Below are 15,564 nucleotides of genomic sequence, written 5' to 3' on the forward strand. Positions count from 1 at the left end.
AAAAAGTGGGCAAAGGACATGAACAGACACTTCTCAAAAGAAGACATTTATGCAGCCAAAAAACACATGAAAAAATGCTCACCATCACTGGCCATCAGAGAAATGCAAATCAAAACCACAATGAGATACCATCTCACACCAGTTAGAATGGCGATCATTAAAAAGTCAGGAAGCAACAGGTGCCGGAGAGGATGTGGAGAAATAGGAACACTTTTACACTGTTGGTGGGACTGTAAACTAGTTCAACCCTTGTGGAAGTCAGTGTGGCAATTCCTCAGGGATCTAGAACTAGAAATACCATTTGACCCAGCCATCCCATTACTGGGTATATACCCAAAGGACTATAAATCATGCTGCTATAAAGACACATGCACACGGACGTTCATTGCGGCATTATTCACAATAGCAAAGACTTGGAACCAACCCAAATGTCCAACAATGATAGAGTGGATTAAGAAAATGTGGCACTTATACACCATGGAATACTATGCAGCCATAAAAAATGATGAGTTCATGTCCTTTGTAGGGACATGGATGAAATTGGAAATCATCATTCTCAGTAAACTATCTCAAGAACAGAAAACCAAACACCGCATATTCTCACTCATAGGTGGGAATTGAACAATGAGAACACATGGACACAGGAAGGGGAACATCACACTCTGGGGACTGTTGTGGGGTGGGGAGAGGGGGGAGGGATAGCTTTAGGAGATATACCTAATGCTAAATGACGAGTTAATGGGTGCAGCACACCAACATGGCACATGTATACATATGTAACTAACCTGAACATTGCACACATGTACCCTAAATCCTAAAGTATAATAATAATAAATAAATAAAATTTTTAAAAAGCCACAAATAAAATAACATACCTAGAAATTAACTTATCCAAAGAAGTGATAAATCATGGAAGAAAGATTTTACCTTACCTAGAGCTGAAATGGATTTAGAAAGCTTAGCAAAATATAAAAGTAGAAGAATCAATGGAAAGAGCCCTGTAGGCACTCCTGGTTTCCAGCTTGAGGTTGTGGAAATCATCCTTGTGTTTATCTCACAGGTTTCCTTGGGCATACAAAGCCATTGGAATTATGGAAGGGCCGCAGGGTGAAAGAAGCTTCTAGCTGAACTTTGTACTAATTTTGACCAAATGTGAATTTTCTTGAGCAGAATCCAATGGGCAAAGGGGAAGTGCAAGCTTTCTCTTTCTTTCTTTCAGGGATACCAATAGGTCATAGTTTTGGTCTCTTTTAGGTAATCCCATATTTCATGGAGGCTTGTTTATACTTCTTTATTGTTTTTTCTTTATTTTGTTTGACTGAGTTATTTCAGAGAGCCAGACTTTGAGCCCTGAGATTCTTTCCTCATCTTGGTCAATTCTGCTGTTAATACTGTGATTGCATTGTGAAATTCTTGAAGTTAGTTTTTACGTTTTATCATATCACTTTGATTCTTTCTAAAAGTGGCGATATTGCCTTTCATCTCTTTTACCATTTCATTGTATTCCTTAGAAACCTTGGATTGGGTTTTGACTTTATCCTGAATTTCAAGGATCTCCATTCCTGTCCTTATTCTGAATTCTACTTCTGCCATTTCAGCCTGGTTAGGAACCATTCCTGGGGACCTGGTGCAGTCTTTTGAAGGGAAAAAGACACTGTAGCTTTCTTAGTTGCCAGACTTCTTGATCTGCTTTTTTTCTCATTTTGTGGGCTGATGTTTCTTCAATAATTGATGTTCCTGTTTCTTTGGATAGCATTGGGTAGATTTTTTTGTCTTCTTTGATGTCCTTAGGGGTTTTGTTGTGGTAGATTCGGTCAACAGACTTTGTTTCTGGAAGATTTTAGGAGGCCAAGGCTCACCTCAGGACTTCTGGGCCTCATGTACTAACTCTGTGGGGCTGGTATTAGGTCCCCACCTTTGTTCTTTGGCTTCTTGATATTAGGAACCTGCTGTGCTAGAGTGGTTGATGTATTCCAAGGCTGGTGGTTACAACACTCCAATGGGTGGTGCCAATCAAACACTTCATTGGGTGGTGGCATTAGAATCTATGCGAATTCCCACCTGCCAGCAGCGGTGGAATCACAGCATGGTGCACACTCATTGGCTGGATAAGGGGTCTGGAAGGCACAGGGTTGCCAGCTTCCATGTGGGCATTTATAGTAGCAGTGGTAGTGGCACAGTATGTGGGAGGGGTGGGGCTGCTGATGTCCATTCATGCATTCATGTTGGTGGCAGTGTTGGTGTGGAAGCATGACATTGGCAGATATGAAACTAGTGCCCTCTATGCATGCATTCACACAAGCAGCAGTGGCAACACAGGGTGCAGGCCAGGGCTGCTGGTCTCTATGCACACATGCAAGCAATGGTGGTGCAGCAGGAGTGGGCAGGGTGTGCTCACATCCAGAGTAGTGGCATAGTGGGGTGCATACATAAATGCATGCTGGCAGGGAAGGGAGTTGAGGTCGACCAGCATGCACATGCACTGACAAAGCAATGTCAGGGGTAGCCGTGGGCAAACTTGTGCTGCCAAAGGGACACAGAGGAGGCTGTAGTGGGGGGAGTGTGTGGGTGGGCTTGTGTGTACCAGTAGAAGCTGCTCTGCTGGAGCTCTGCAAATGTGAGGCATGGTCTGTCAGTGCAGGAACTGTGATATGTGTCTCCAGGAGGCATTCCAGCTGGGCACCCAAGGCTGCACTGCAAGCATGTGCACTAGGGGAGTAAAGGTGAGCCTTGGGGGATGGACATCCCTGGCTGTACTCCACTGAAGACACTCACACACCAAATCCTTTGGGTTCCACACTGGCTGGTCTTCTGCCTCTACCACTTCTCTAAGCAGCTCTGCTTGCCACTACAAGTGTCCATGCAGGTTATGGGGTCTCCTGCTGCCAGAATTCCAGAGATCCATGGCGTGGGCAGGTTGCTCCTCACCTGCTCAACTTACCTTTTCCCTGGGAGTGGTTGGTGGCCAGGAACAAGTCCCAGTGCATGGAAGTCCCTTGCAGGGTTCCCATCTTCCCTTCTCTATAGCCCAGCATCTGTGTCTTCCCTCCATCAATTCTCATTGTCTTTCCTCCAAAGATATGCTTGGAGTGTGCCAGGCTTCCCAATGTCCTGGTCTCTTGGTGGCAGATATTTCTCTTGGCTGCACTGAGTGAGCCACCTTGCCTATAATTTTTAGAAGGCTTTTAACTAGATATTATCTCATTTATCCATTATTGCTTTGGTTGTCTGTGCTTGTGAGGTACTACTCGAATCTTTGCCTAGTCCAGTGTCTTGGAGAATTTCTGTAATATTTTCTTGTAGTAGTTTTATAGTTTGAAGTGTTAGATAATAATCAGACTCAACAAATGGCAGAATTCACAATTAATGAAACACACAATAGTAGATCAATGTAAAAATAACTTTAAAGATAAATCTGGTTTAAATATTGAAAGAGATGAAAATGGACTGTAATTTGTAAGACAAGAACAGAAATCTTCTTTAACAATAAGGTATATTTTAAAAAAGAAACAACTGGAAATTTTATAAATGAAACAGATATGCATTGAAATAAAACCATTAGTAGATTGCTCATATATTTTGACAGAGTCAAGGCTGAGTATTGAGTTAGAACACAGATTAGACAGGGGTCACATCTAATTCATCCCTGTACCCCAGTGTCTAATACAATAAGGCCAGCATATAACAGGTGTTTCAAAATTGCATATTAAATTGAATTGGGTAAGTGGTCTTCAGATAGGCCAGACATCTCTGGGCTTCTCCAGTGTATAGGGGTTTCAGGGGGCAGGACAGCCTCAAGTGGAACTACCTGAGGGCTGGGCAGAGCTGGGTGTGGTTCCTTGTGGGTGGAGTAGGCAATAAAGGCTATCTAGAAAAGAGGTATTGGCTTTACCATTCACCTCAGGGACTAGCTAGTTTGTTCCCTCTCAGAGCTGGAGAGTGAATTATCTTCATTCAGCACGTGTCTGGCTACTATTCATCCTCCCCATGTCAAAGATACTTAAAGTAGTGAAAACAGATCTTATTCAGTAACTACTAACAATGCTGAAAAAAGCTGAGCTCCATTCCAATTTGTGCAAAGGTGGTTTGGGCGTTTTAAAGGGAGAGTGATGTTGGGGGCTGAGTAGAGTCAGAGAAGTGAAAATTACAAAAGATTGGTCAGTGTAAATGCACTGTGTTTAGGCCATCTGTATTTGTTAGCCAGCAGTTATCAAAGTTGTGATTTGTCCTTCCACAGAGACTGGAAGACAGAGTTCCTATCTTTCTTGTTTACATTTCAAAGAAATGGCTCTCAGGTCCTTAGGAGAGACACTTCTAAATTGTAAGAGATACATATTCACCGTAATAAGCCCTTTTTAGTAAGTGCTCTAAAAAAGGGAGGTCAGGGTCTTATCATCCGATTTTGGCAAGAACAAACAGTATATTTTCCTGGCAGCATTGAACTTTCTCAGGCAGTCATTTTAGTGGGGTTTGGGGTCAATTATAGGGACCCAGCCTTAGGCTGTGAGAAACCATGCTAGAGTTTATTTAGATCTCTTACTACTACAGGGGTTTGGACAGAAGTGTTAGTTCTAGGAGTTCTGCAGTTCTCCCCTGTTAGAAACTATAAGGATGTCCATGGCTATATTTATGTGAGGAAACATTATATAAATGGTTGATGTTAACAACCTGCCAAAGATTATTTATCTTACTCCCTCCCTCCTAGGCCTTTTGCAACCCCCACCCCCATTCCAGAGAAAGGGGAACAATCCCGTGTGCAACCAGTTCTCCATACCTGGCCCCCACAGCTGGATCTCAGGGTGATCTCCTTTACCACCTGGAATGATAAATACCTTCTTCCAGGACAGCAGCCCTCTTTATCTTGCAGAAGGAGGCAATCCAGGCTGGGTCCTTCGCCAGGGCACCATTTTCCTGCAGTCTCTACAGGAAAATAAGCTCGTCTGAGCTGTGGCCTGAGCAGGTCAAGTCTTCAGTAGAGAGGTCAACTTTAGAAACAATGGCTATTCTTGTGTCTTCCCTTTCTCTATCCTTCTTCCCTTCTATATTACAAAAGAAGTGAAAACTTAGAGGACAGAAACTTTATCCTGTCTAGCCCATGCCAAAGAAGATGCTCTCAAGAGAAGAACAGTTTGAAAGAGGCTGCTTGGACCTTAAGCCTCAGCTCCCAACTCCCTCTCTAACTCTTCCCCCTTAGAAAGGAAATCATCCTCACTGACTGAAGCCCTGAGTGGCAAGTAAGCAGGTGGTTTCCTGTAGGACACTGAGGTCTGCTTAAATAGACCACCCATAAGCTTCCATAAAAATATCTTGTGTACTGGAGTCTACAAATAACATATTCTTGACACACCTAAACCTCACTAATTCATAACCACCTGGGGTTAACATTTGCCTGAAGTATTTTCTAAAGAAAACAAAGACTAGTGATTCTAACAACCCAGGAGTTGTTTAACTTCAGCTACCCAGGTGTTGACAAGTAGTAGTTTTAAAAGCAGTTGTATGGCATGGAAATATCACTAGACTAAGATACAACTGGTTTGGGTCACAGTTCCGAAATCATCAAATGGTAGATGTGTGACTGGGATTTTTTATCAATTTATTGAAAACAGCATTAAGTGGCCTAGAAAGATGTGAGTAACTTTCCCAAGTTCACACAGCTAGTAAGTGACAGAAAAAGTACCATCCAGATCTAGAGTTCATAACCATTCCAAATATATTGCCCCATCCTTATCAGGTGCTTGTTTATTCCTATGGTTTCTAGAGAGCAAAAGCATTAATATTTCAGGGTACACTTTTTTGCAACGTTTTTTGGCAACTATCTTCAAATCCTGCCTGCAGAGAATTCCTAAAGATATTGTTGAGCACTCATTGAGACGGAAGACAAACCCTGTTCAGTGAGAAATCTTACTGTCTGGAGATCCCCTCTAAGAAGGAAGAAGGAGACTGTGGGGGTCTTTTCTGAACATGAAAGACACTTATGAGTTGGTCTAGATTGTCAGTATTGGGGGATTTAGGGGCAGCAATCCTTCAGGCAGGGGGAATTTCCTTGAAATCCACATATGCCAGTCTAGCTCAGCTTTTGCTTGGATTGTATGTTTATTTCTGTATGTTTATTCTGGATGTGTGTGTATGAAGCTGATGTAGAGAAGGGGCAGGAAAGGCTTTTCTAACTACTTATCCCTGAAAGAGGGCACTCCTAGGACTCAGGAACTGAAAGTGATTATATTCTCCATGTTGTCTCCCTAGGAAGGATCCAAATCATAGGTTAAAGGGAACTCTGGATGGAATATATACAGGATGATGAATCCATATCTAACCAATACCTATTCTGCAAGCCCCAACATGGCCAAAACTTCAATACTTGGTGGACATTGATGGCCCACAGAGTCTGCAAATGAACTCAGGCCTTTCCATCTTCCAAATGAGTTCACAAAGATAAGAAAGATATTTTGTCTGGTGTTCTAAAGGCTTAATAGTGACTTACATTGGAGTAATTTGTACAGCATCCTCTGTAAGTCGTGTTTACTAGACACTCACTTCTACCCCTAAGTGTTTCTTAGTGGGTGTTAATTCTAAATTGGTGCCTAAAGCATGGGCGTACTCAAATCTCTCTTGGTATTCAAAGGAATGGCTGTGGCCACAGAGAGACGATACCTTTTCCCACACCATAGGCATGTGCCCTGCAAGTCTCACTCTTGTCACTTCTGGGAAACTGCATGTGGTCTCTGTGACACAGGGCTATTTACCACTTCTGTTCTTGCACTCTGAGCAACGCTGGGCAGGTCAGAAGTTCTTTCAGGTCATTGTTCTTTCAAGATTCCAAAAAAATTACTTAACACTTCTGGAGCTCCAGAAATGATGATATTTGACGCTCTCTAAATGAGATAAGCAGATAAGGCTGGAGGCTTGAAGAGGTTCAGCTGGAGAAGACTCATAGGTCAGAGTAGGGAGATTGGACAAAAATGCATACTCTATACCAAAAGAGCTCTCATGGAGCCCCAGTGGTGGAACAAGGAAGAGCCTGGAGAAATTTCAGCTTCACTTTCATTCTCCTGAGTGCTATCATCTTGCTTCTCCACTCTGACCATGCAGCCTTTCTTTGTATATTCCGAAAGTCAGAAAATTTGAGGGGGAATATTGGGCAGGCCCAGAGTGGGGATCCTTGGACTCCAAGCCCAGTTCTCATTGACTGGCTGTGTGACCTTGGGCATATTAGTTAAGCCTCAGTTTCCTGTAGTGTTAAGTGGGACTATTAAAATGCTTCTAAGAGAAATGGTGGAAAGATTAGATCTAAGAACATGAAGAACCCAGCACAGTGTCTGACGCATATTTAGTATTAAAACCATTGGCAGCATTACATTGATCATTGTTGTCCAGATGCTACATGTTCCCCTTGGCAGATTTCTTTCTCTCTTTACTGGAGCCCCCCAGAAGAGCTGACATGTTTGTGGACCCAGAAATTGCACCAATCCAAAAAGTCAGAGTAAAAAAAACTTGGCAACTTAAAGTGCTTACTTCCATCCTCTCTCCCGTCTCACAAGCACGTATGGGTTAACAGTCCAAGGGAGCTGAAGAATGAGAGAATTGCTGTTTAGTACACAGGCAAGATTTTGCTCCAAGGTCCCAGATTTTGAGTTGTATGCTCTCCCGCCTGACAACCCCACCCCACCTCATTTTCAAGAACCCTTTCAGACCGGACTTTCCAATTACTCATTTTCTCGTCGCTAGAAGCCCTGCCCTTAGCATTCAGACTTTGGAATGCTACGGATGGGAAGATCACTGAGACTGGGCTGTATTGCCCTAGCAACCGCGGAGTGCGCCTGCGCAGTGGCATCCCCATCCGACAGCTCTAATTAGGCTTCTGCATCTCAGCCGGCCAGACTTTGGATACAAAACGGCGTATCTTCCTTTTCCCTGCCGCTCCCCCAGCGAAACGATTGTGTCGTTCTCTTCCTCAGGCTGATGAAAATGTGAGGAATGTCTTCCAACTCTCTCCCATCTAACAGGAGGTAGCAGATGGGAGTAGCCCCCGGTGATTAAATGGATGAAAAAGGCAGAAAGCTTCTGTGTGCCAGGAAGTGAAGACATATAGATCCTACACTACCGGTAGGCAGCAGCTCTCCCTCTGTAATAAGTGATTTTCCATATGACACTCATCCTTATACCAGGGCTCCCTCTCAGAAATTGTTACCTGCTGGCTCTCTAGGGAAGGCTTATGGGGAGCTACGAGCCAGGTTAGAAGCTGTAAGGGGGATCAGAATGAAGAGAGCCTAAATGCAAACACTCACCTTAACAGCTTGGGTGCTGAAATAAACTGCATTGGCAGAGGATCCCCTGCAGAGTTCCTCCAGGTAGATTGTTCAGTCTGACTGAAGGTGCAAGGCCATTGTTGGCTCTCAAGAGTCACTCTGAGGATATGGGCCCTTGTTACCTCTGCCACAGACTTATTTCTCCCATTCCTCCTTTAAAGTCATTGTCTTTCTGAGCTATTTCAAATTCTTCACAGTTGCTTTACACACTGCCTCTGTCTTCACTAGCAGTCCTTCCCTTCCTCTCCCCAACCTCAGATCTTACAATAGATGTCACTAAAGCACATCTTGTCCCCAGCCCTCCATACCACTTCATCCTCCCCACCACTATTCCTGACTACTTTCCCACTCATTCAGGCTTGACACCCCTGCACCTTCCCCAGACTATCTTAGATGCCATTACCTTCCCACTATCCTTCCCAGCACTTAAAATTGGGAGTTATTCCTGTGGACTCTCATAGAACTCTGAGCTTATGCCTATTTTGCCACTTTCCATAGCATAATATAATTGCTGGTTTACTTCCATGAGCCCTCCCCCTTAAGCCCTGGAGCCCAGCTGGGTCTTCTTCACTCTTATATTCCCAGCACATAGCACTGTTCTCAGAGCATGGCAGGTGCTTAATAAATGCCTATAGAATAAATGAATGCACAAGCATGGTGTCTAATTCATTATGCTTTTATTGCAAATACAGGTAAATGACAGTTTTATATATATATATTTGTGTATATATATATTTGTGTATATATATATACATATAGTTGTGTATATGTATACGACAGTAGACACAAAGGGAGAGCAATCACAGATCAGTGGTTTTGTGTTTGTTTTGTTGTGTGTGTATCATAGATATTTAACTCCTGTACCAGACCATTTTACTGATTATTTCAAAGATGTAAATATTATCAATACATTTTACAGAGCTGTCTGAACTTTTATGCTGAAACAAGACCGGGATGGCAAATGAAAAATTCCATTTATAAATATTGAGCATTAACCTAATCCAAGAGTATATTAAAAGGAAGGAAATACTACTAGAATTGGAACACAGACAGCAAGCACAATTTGTACTTCCCACACAAGCCCTCCCCGGATTCTAATTTAGAGCCCCAATGCCTATTTTACCAAGGCATCTTTAACTGATGCCACTCAGCTGAAGTGATACATATTCCCTAGACTTCACGTGGGGCCAAGGAAAAACATGGTAGTTGCCTCAGATTTGGCTCTGGCCTCCTCATCTTCCACAGCCTCCCTATATTGTTCTGGCCAGTCCTGTGGTCGCTTTCTGTAGAGCCTGGCCATGTACTCCAAGACTTTCATTTTGGTGGTTTCATGGTGAGCTCGAGGACCCCATAGAAGCTCATATTCAACTGGGTTAGAGTAGGACAGTGGCCTGCATTCCAGATAGCGCTGTCTCATAAGCTTACGGGTGATGGCATGCTTTCTCCCTACATCCACACTAAATCTTTGAAGCAAGTTCCAGACATTGGCCTCTTTGACACGGTTGCCCATCAGGAAGATCAAACCTAGGATTGGCATTACATATTCTTGAGTGGGTCTCCCCAGGCTCTCTAGCATCACTTGTTCTTCCTCTGATTCTGGTTGCTGGACAAGGAGGTAGATGTGCTCACTGGTATCAACTTCAATCAGAGACAACCCATAGAACATATCAAGAATTAGAGTAGCTCTATTGAGGATATTTGGGAACACAACCTCAAATTCTTTGCCAGTGTGAGCCAATAGCTCATCCTGATGTATAGGCAGCATCTCCTCAGTGACACTAATGGCCAACTGGACCAAATCATTTGCCTTATCATTCATAGTGTCCTCCGACCAGAACTCTAAGCCAGCAGTCAGGCTTCTTTCTTTGGTTTTGTCAGCTTCCAGGGCCTTGTTATATTCTTCTGGCCAGCTCCAGGGTTCTTCATCATGGGCATCTGACACAAACTTCAGGGCTTCCATCTTTGTGATTTCCCTGTGGGCTCTAGAGCCCCACAAGAACTCAAATTCAAGGGGGTTAGTGCCATACACCGGCCAGTACTCCAAGAATCGCATGCGCACAAAGTCAGTAGTGAGAAGGTTCCTTGTGTTCCCAAAGAGGTTGTTGATCCTCTGAGGCTTATCCCACATATCAACTTTTAGCAGTAAGTCCCAAATGGACGCTTCTCTTGCTCGGTTCCCATTCAAGAGGATGTGGCCTAGGACTAGGGCCAGGAGACTTGCTTTCGGCATATCCAGGGACTCTGCTATCCTATCGGTGATCTGAGAACCCCGTTTGCTGACTAAATTGTAGGTGTCAGCCTGAGGATCAATAACTCTCAGGTTCAACCCAAAGACCTGGTCCAGGTGAGCTGAGGCTCGTCTGAGGATCTCAGGGAACTGATCTGAGTACTCTCTGAGAAACTCCAGCATCTCGGACTGCTGGATAGACCCCTCCTTCTGGCTTTTCATTCTCATGAAATTCACCAAAGCAATCGACCTGTCTTCTAGAGGGTCATGGACCCTGAGCGCCCCCAAACGTCTGGACTGCTCGTCGATCAGGACCTCCAGGTCATTCGGGTCCTGAACGGCCTGGGAAGTGTTGACACACTGACAGTTGATTGGCGCCTGAGGGCACTGGGGGGCATCAACGACTAGCATGGAGGTGGGAGACCCGGAGGCGTTAGTAGCTTGTATTTCACCTCTGCCGTCGCTGTAATCTGCAGTGATCTCTGCGCTACAGCGGCGTGCATTCTGGCTTACCAGAGACATGGTTCCAGGAGACAGGAGCGGGAACGGTGAGCTCAGCGATCAGTCGGAGAGAGGACCGCAGCAGTGTTGGTGCCTCGGCACAAAGCTGAAGCCCGAGACCCTGGAGCTGGAAGGATCAAAAGTGAAATCTGCTGTGAAGAGCGATCTTTCTACACAAGCGCTGGCCAGCAACGACTGCAAGTCTCAGAGCGTTATTTTGCCGCAGCCTACGCAGGCGCAGTCAGGCTTTGCAAGTGGTGGCCACGCCCCACTCCCTGTCTTCCATGCCTTGTCTCTCATTCCCACTCCCTTACCTCTGAAGGGCAGGCTAGGCTGGTTGAAGTGGTTGCTGCTGAACTCGAACTTGTTAGAGAAGAGAATTCGAGAAATGGAGTAACAGATATAGCAAAAGGGTCAAGGGATGAGGAGCCGTTCAGTGATGCTCTCTCCAATTGAAGTTTTTTTGTGGGGCATAAAGCACCATGCTATCAGGCGGTAGAGGATTCAGAGAGGAGGAGGAGGAGGAGGGCGCTAACGATTAGAATTATTTCACAGACTCGTTAAAGCATCCATTCACTCAACAGATATTTACTGACCACATGCCACATGCCAGGCACAGTGCTGTACATCAGAATACAAACATAGTGATTTTTCCCTTTTTGTGTGGAGCTTACATTTTGGGGTAGGTTCAAACAATGGTGATAATAATGAGAGATAACACTTATGGAGCACTGACTATGTGCAGGCACTCTTTCTGGTGCTTTCACTTTCCTCATACTTATTCATATAATGCTAACTCTTAGGTAGCTACTCTTAATGATCCACATTTTAAAGATGAGGAAACTGGGTCATGGAGGTAAATGTACCTGTCCAAAGTCAAGCAGCAATAAATGAAAGAGACCACTCAGGTCTGTCAGTCTCAAGCATATTACTTTCTCTCACACCATCTGATCTTTAACCTTATTTATTAAACATGACTCATGAAATAGATGAAAATAGGTGCTCTGATGGAGGGTCAATTAACATGTGATACAAACACAGGTAAGTAATGAATTACAGCTTAGTCTGGGGTATGTTAAATTGCGGGCAGTTTCCAATAAAGCCTCAAGAAGGAGTTGAGCTCTAAGTGATGAATAAATGGGAAGGGTTTATAGTAGTATTCTAACCTGAAGTAACAGCAACAGGAAAGACCTAGAGGAGTGTAAGTACAAGTTTGTGTAACAGCCACTCACCACGGTGACTAGAGCCGGAGTGCACTAGAATAGGTGGGAGATGAGAATGAAGGTTGCTAGACAGTAAGGATTGGATTTTCTATTCTTCACTTAGTATGTCAAAGCTTGTTGTGGCCACGGGGCAGGAATGGCAGCATCAGAATAGCAGCTATTTATTCAGAGGGTTTATGTATGTGTATGCGTGCCAGCACACATGTGTTTAGGGAGGCATAATCCAAACACTTTTGCCAGGAAGAGGTGAGTCAGCTGCTTTATTTTCTGAGAGCTCTACTAAAATAGTTGGGCTAAAACATAGGTCTAATCCTAGACTTCAGTCATCAAGTTGAAGACTGTGATGGTTGCATTTTTCAGTGCGGCATTGGAAAGAGAAAAGATGTATATAGGGTTGCCATCTGCAGTTACAATTGAAATTCTTCCTTAAATTCTTGATGGTAATGAATACTGTTACATTCCATGGAACATTACATTCAGTAATCTTATACCCTGGAATTCCTTCAGAGGCCACTGTCTTCACATGTGAGGTTTACTCACCTCTGAAATTGTCTACATCCCAGGTGCTTTCTTCAGTACTGAAGTAGGTAGCTCAGGGCCACGAATTTAGTCAAACTAGGCTAAAGAGATCAATGTTTACACAAATGAATGTGCATGTTCTAGAAGGTAGAAATGTGTGGTTTGTATGCTGATCCTTTTTTCGGGGAGAGTGTTGTAGAAACCAGCACTGTCTTCCAAGCTGCTACAAAGGTATGATTAAGGCCAGACCTGATGGGGCCCTTTGCCCTGGTCTTTACCCTTCTCCAGAAGGGCTCCTGTTCCTTGTCTTAGATAGGTGCTTCCCAGGGGGCAAATTGAGATAAGATCGTTAAGCTCTCTAGTTATAAACAAAAACAAATAAAAACAAACAATTTGGTACATTTTGCCGCTGAAATTCAGCTCACAGTTTGTTGTGAGTTGAACCTCCTACTACTCCCTCCATCTAATAAAGAAAAGCAACATTGAATGGCAGCATCTTATCTCTGAAATGACATCCTGATCCCATTCCACAGCACTGAAACCCTTAACAAGTTGGTCGCTGCTTGGCTCTCTATCTTCATCTTTATTCCTAAGCACATCCTTCCATGATATCTTCTTCCTGGCCATATTGAGCTACACTTCTCGTCTCAGCTATTTCTATTCTACAAGTTTCTAAAAAGTTCTAGTTATTGTTAAATGAATAACAAAAAGCTGTCTCTGTGACTGTGACATATGGAATGTTTTCTGCTCTTTAAGTGTAATGTAAAAAAGATGAGATCATGCTCTCCATTCTGAACTTCTTTTGATGCTTCGTGACCTCCTTTTTATACATTTCCAGAACAATTTTAATAAAGTATTTTTTCACCTTAATATTGAAATATGGCATACACAGAGTAAACAAGTCATGAATGTAGAGCTTGATAAATTATGAAAAATTTAACATACCATCTCTCCATGATGCCACTCAAGAAACAGACCATTACCAGCATCTCAGAAGCTCCCATGACACTCCCTCCCAATCTCTTCCCACTCATTTGTCCTGAGAGAAAACCCCTGTTCAGACTTCTAGCATCACAGTTAGTTTTGCCTCCACCCAAACTTTGACTAATATTAGTAGAATTCTACATCATATATTTATTTGTAGTTCTCTTTTTCCAACAAAATCCTACACTGTGTTATTTACCCATGTTGTATATAAAAGTAGTTTGTTCATTATCATTACTATATAGTTTACCATTGTAGAAATATGTACCACAACTTATCCTGTCAACTGTTGATGGGCATTTGCTTTGTTTCCCATTGTGGCTATTGCAAGTAATGCTACTATGAACCTTTTTGCACTTTTCTTTTAGTTTATGTGTATATTTATGTTGGAAATCAGTCTATGAGTAAAATTACTAGGTCACAAGTATGTATATTTTCAGTTTTCATAGACATTACTAAAGAGTTTTTCAAAATTCTTGCATCAATTTGTACTCCATGTAGTGCATAAGAATTTCTGTTGCTCTGTATTCTTGTCTACACTTGGTATTATTGTTCTGTTTGATTGTAGGCATTCTGGTGGGTGCATTGTGGTATATCATTATAATTTTTTCTTTACTCATATTTAGCTTTTTAAAAAACACTTTTCATAAAAAGCTGGTCATTTATCTTATCAGGCTAATGGATATTAAAGGCAGAATATTAAGAAGTATGGGAGTATGAGTAGCTAGAAGGTAGCCCTAAGAAGTGATAATTGGTAGATAATTCAAATGGAAGGAGATGGAAACAATGTTCAAAGCTGACATTGTGACTGAAATACTATGTTATCTGAGGGCATTCAGTGCAAGGACAGAAATGCCTAGATGTTCTAATTTTTCTCAAATTCTTTACTGTATAGTATAATCATGAATGACCTCGATTTATCAAGAAAAGTTAACTTTTGTTTAAGAGGGCAGATAAGTAAGTATTACAGAATTTTAAATCCAGAAAATCATAACTTTTTTTAAAAAAAAGATTGGTGCTCAAGTGAATATTATAATTACATAGAAAATTCACATACATAAAATATCATCCCTGGATGACGTTGTATGGCTATAATATTGTGGTAGCCATACCCCAAATTTTTATATTTATTTCTTTATATCTAAAATTGTAATAAGTATTTAGATTCAATTCATTTTTAAGCAATAATACTTATTCAGTTTCAAATAACAAGACCTGATTATTATTAGGTTGGAGTATACAAGAACATGACAAGATTTCTTTGAATATCCATGTTTCCACCCACCCGAGATATTTGTTTTTAATATTTTAGTATATGTTCTCTAATTTTCTCTTTTTTCATACTTTTATTAAAATACAACATTTCTATATAAAAGTGTGTAAATTATAAGTATGCAGGTCAATGAATTTTCATAAGTTGGACATATTGGTATGACAAGCAGCCAGTCAACAAACAGAATATTACCAGCAACCAGAAGTCCCCCTTACACCTCCTTCCACTCATTTGAAGACCCTCTGTCCCAAGAGTAAACATCATCTTAAGTTTTAACACCATAGATTCATTTTTGCCCATTTCTAAACTCTATGTAATTGTAATTATACAGTATAGTTATTTTCATGTCTAGCATCTTTTAGTGAATATTATGTTTGTGAGATTCATGCATATTGTTGTTTATGATTATAAAACATTCAATTGTTTGCCTTATAGCTTTCTATTTTGTGAACATATATATTTTTACTCACTATAATGGCAATGGGCATTTGGGTAATTTCCAGTTTTTGGAATAAATAGTGCTGCTTTTAA

The 15,564-nt window shown here is 42.1% G+C and overlaps 1 protein-coding gene across 1 annotated transcript; it reads right to left on the reverse strand.

Annotated features, from left to right (window-relative positions):
• Nucleotides 1–8,966: 8,966 nt before the first annotated feature.
• MAGEE2 (MAGE family member E2) lies at nt 8,967–11,258 on the reverse strand. The gene has a single exon (XM_002831828.3). The coding sequence runs from the start codon at nt 11,053–11,055 to the stop codon at nt 9,484–9,486; it is 1,572 nt and encodes a 523-aa protein (XP_002831874.1). The 5' UTR covers nt 11,056–11,258; the 3' UTR covers nt 8,967–9,483.
• Nucleotides 11,259–15,564: the final 4,306 nt, after the last annotated feature.

The sequence above is a fragment of the Pongo abelii genome, chromosome X (genome assembly GCF_028885655.2).
Source record: "Pongo abelii isolate AG06213 chromosome X, NHGRI_mPonAbe1-v2.0_pri, whole genome shotgun sequence".
Taxonomy (NCBI): Eukaryota; Metazoa; Chordata; class Mammalia; order Primates; family Hominidae; genus Pongo; species Pongo abelii.

Coding starts and splice junctions, on each gene's coding strand:
- MAGEE2 (XM_002831828.3), bottom strand. CDS start 11,055: ATGTCTCTGGTAAGCCAGAATGCACGCCGCTGTAGCGCAGAGATCACT.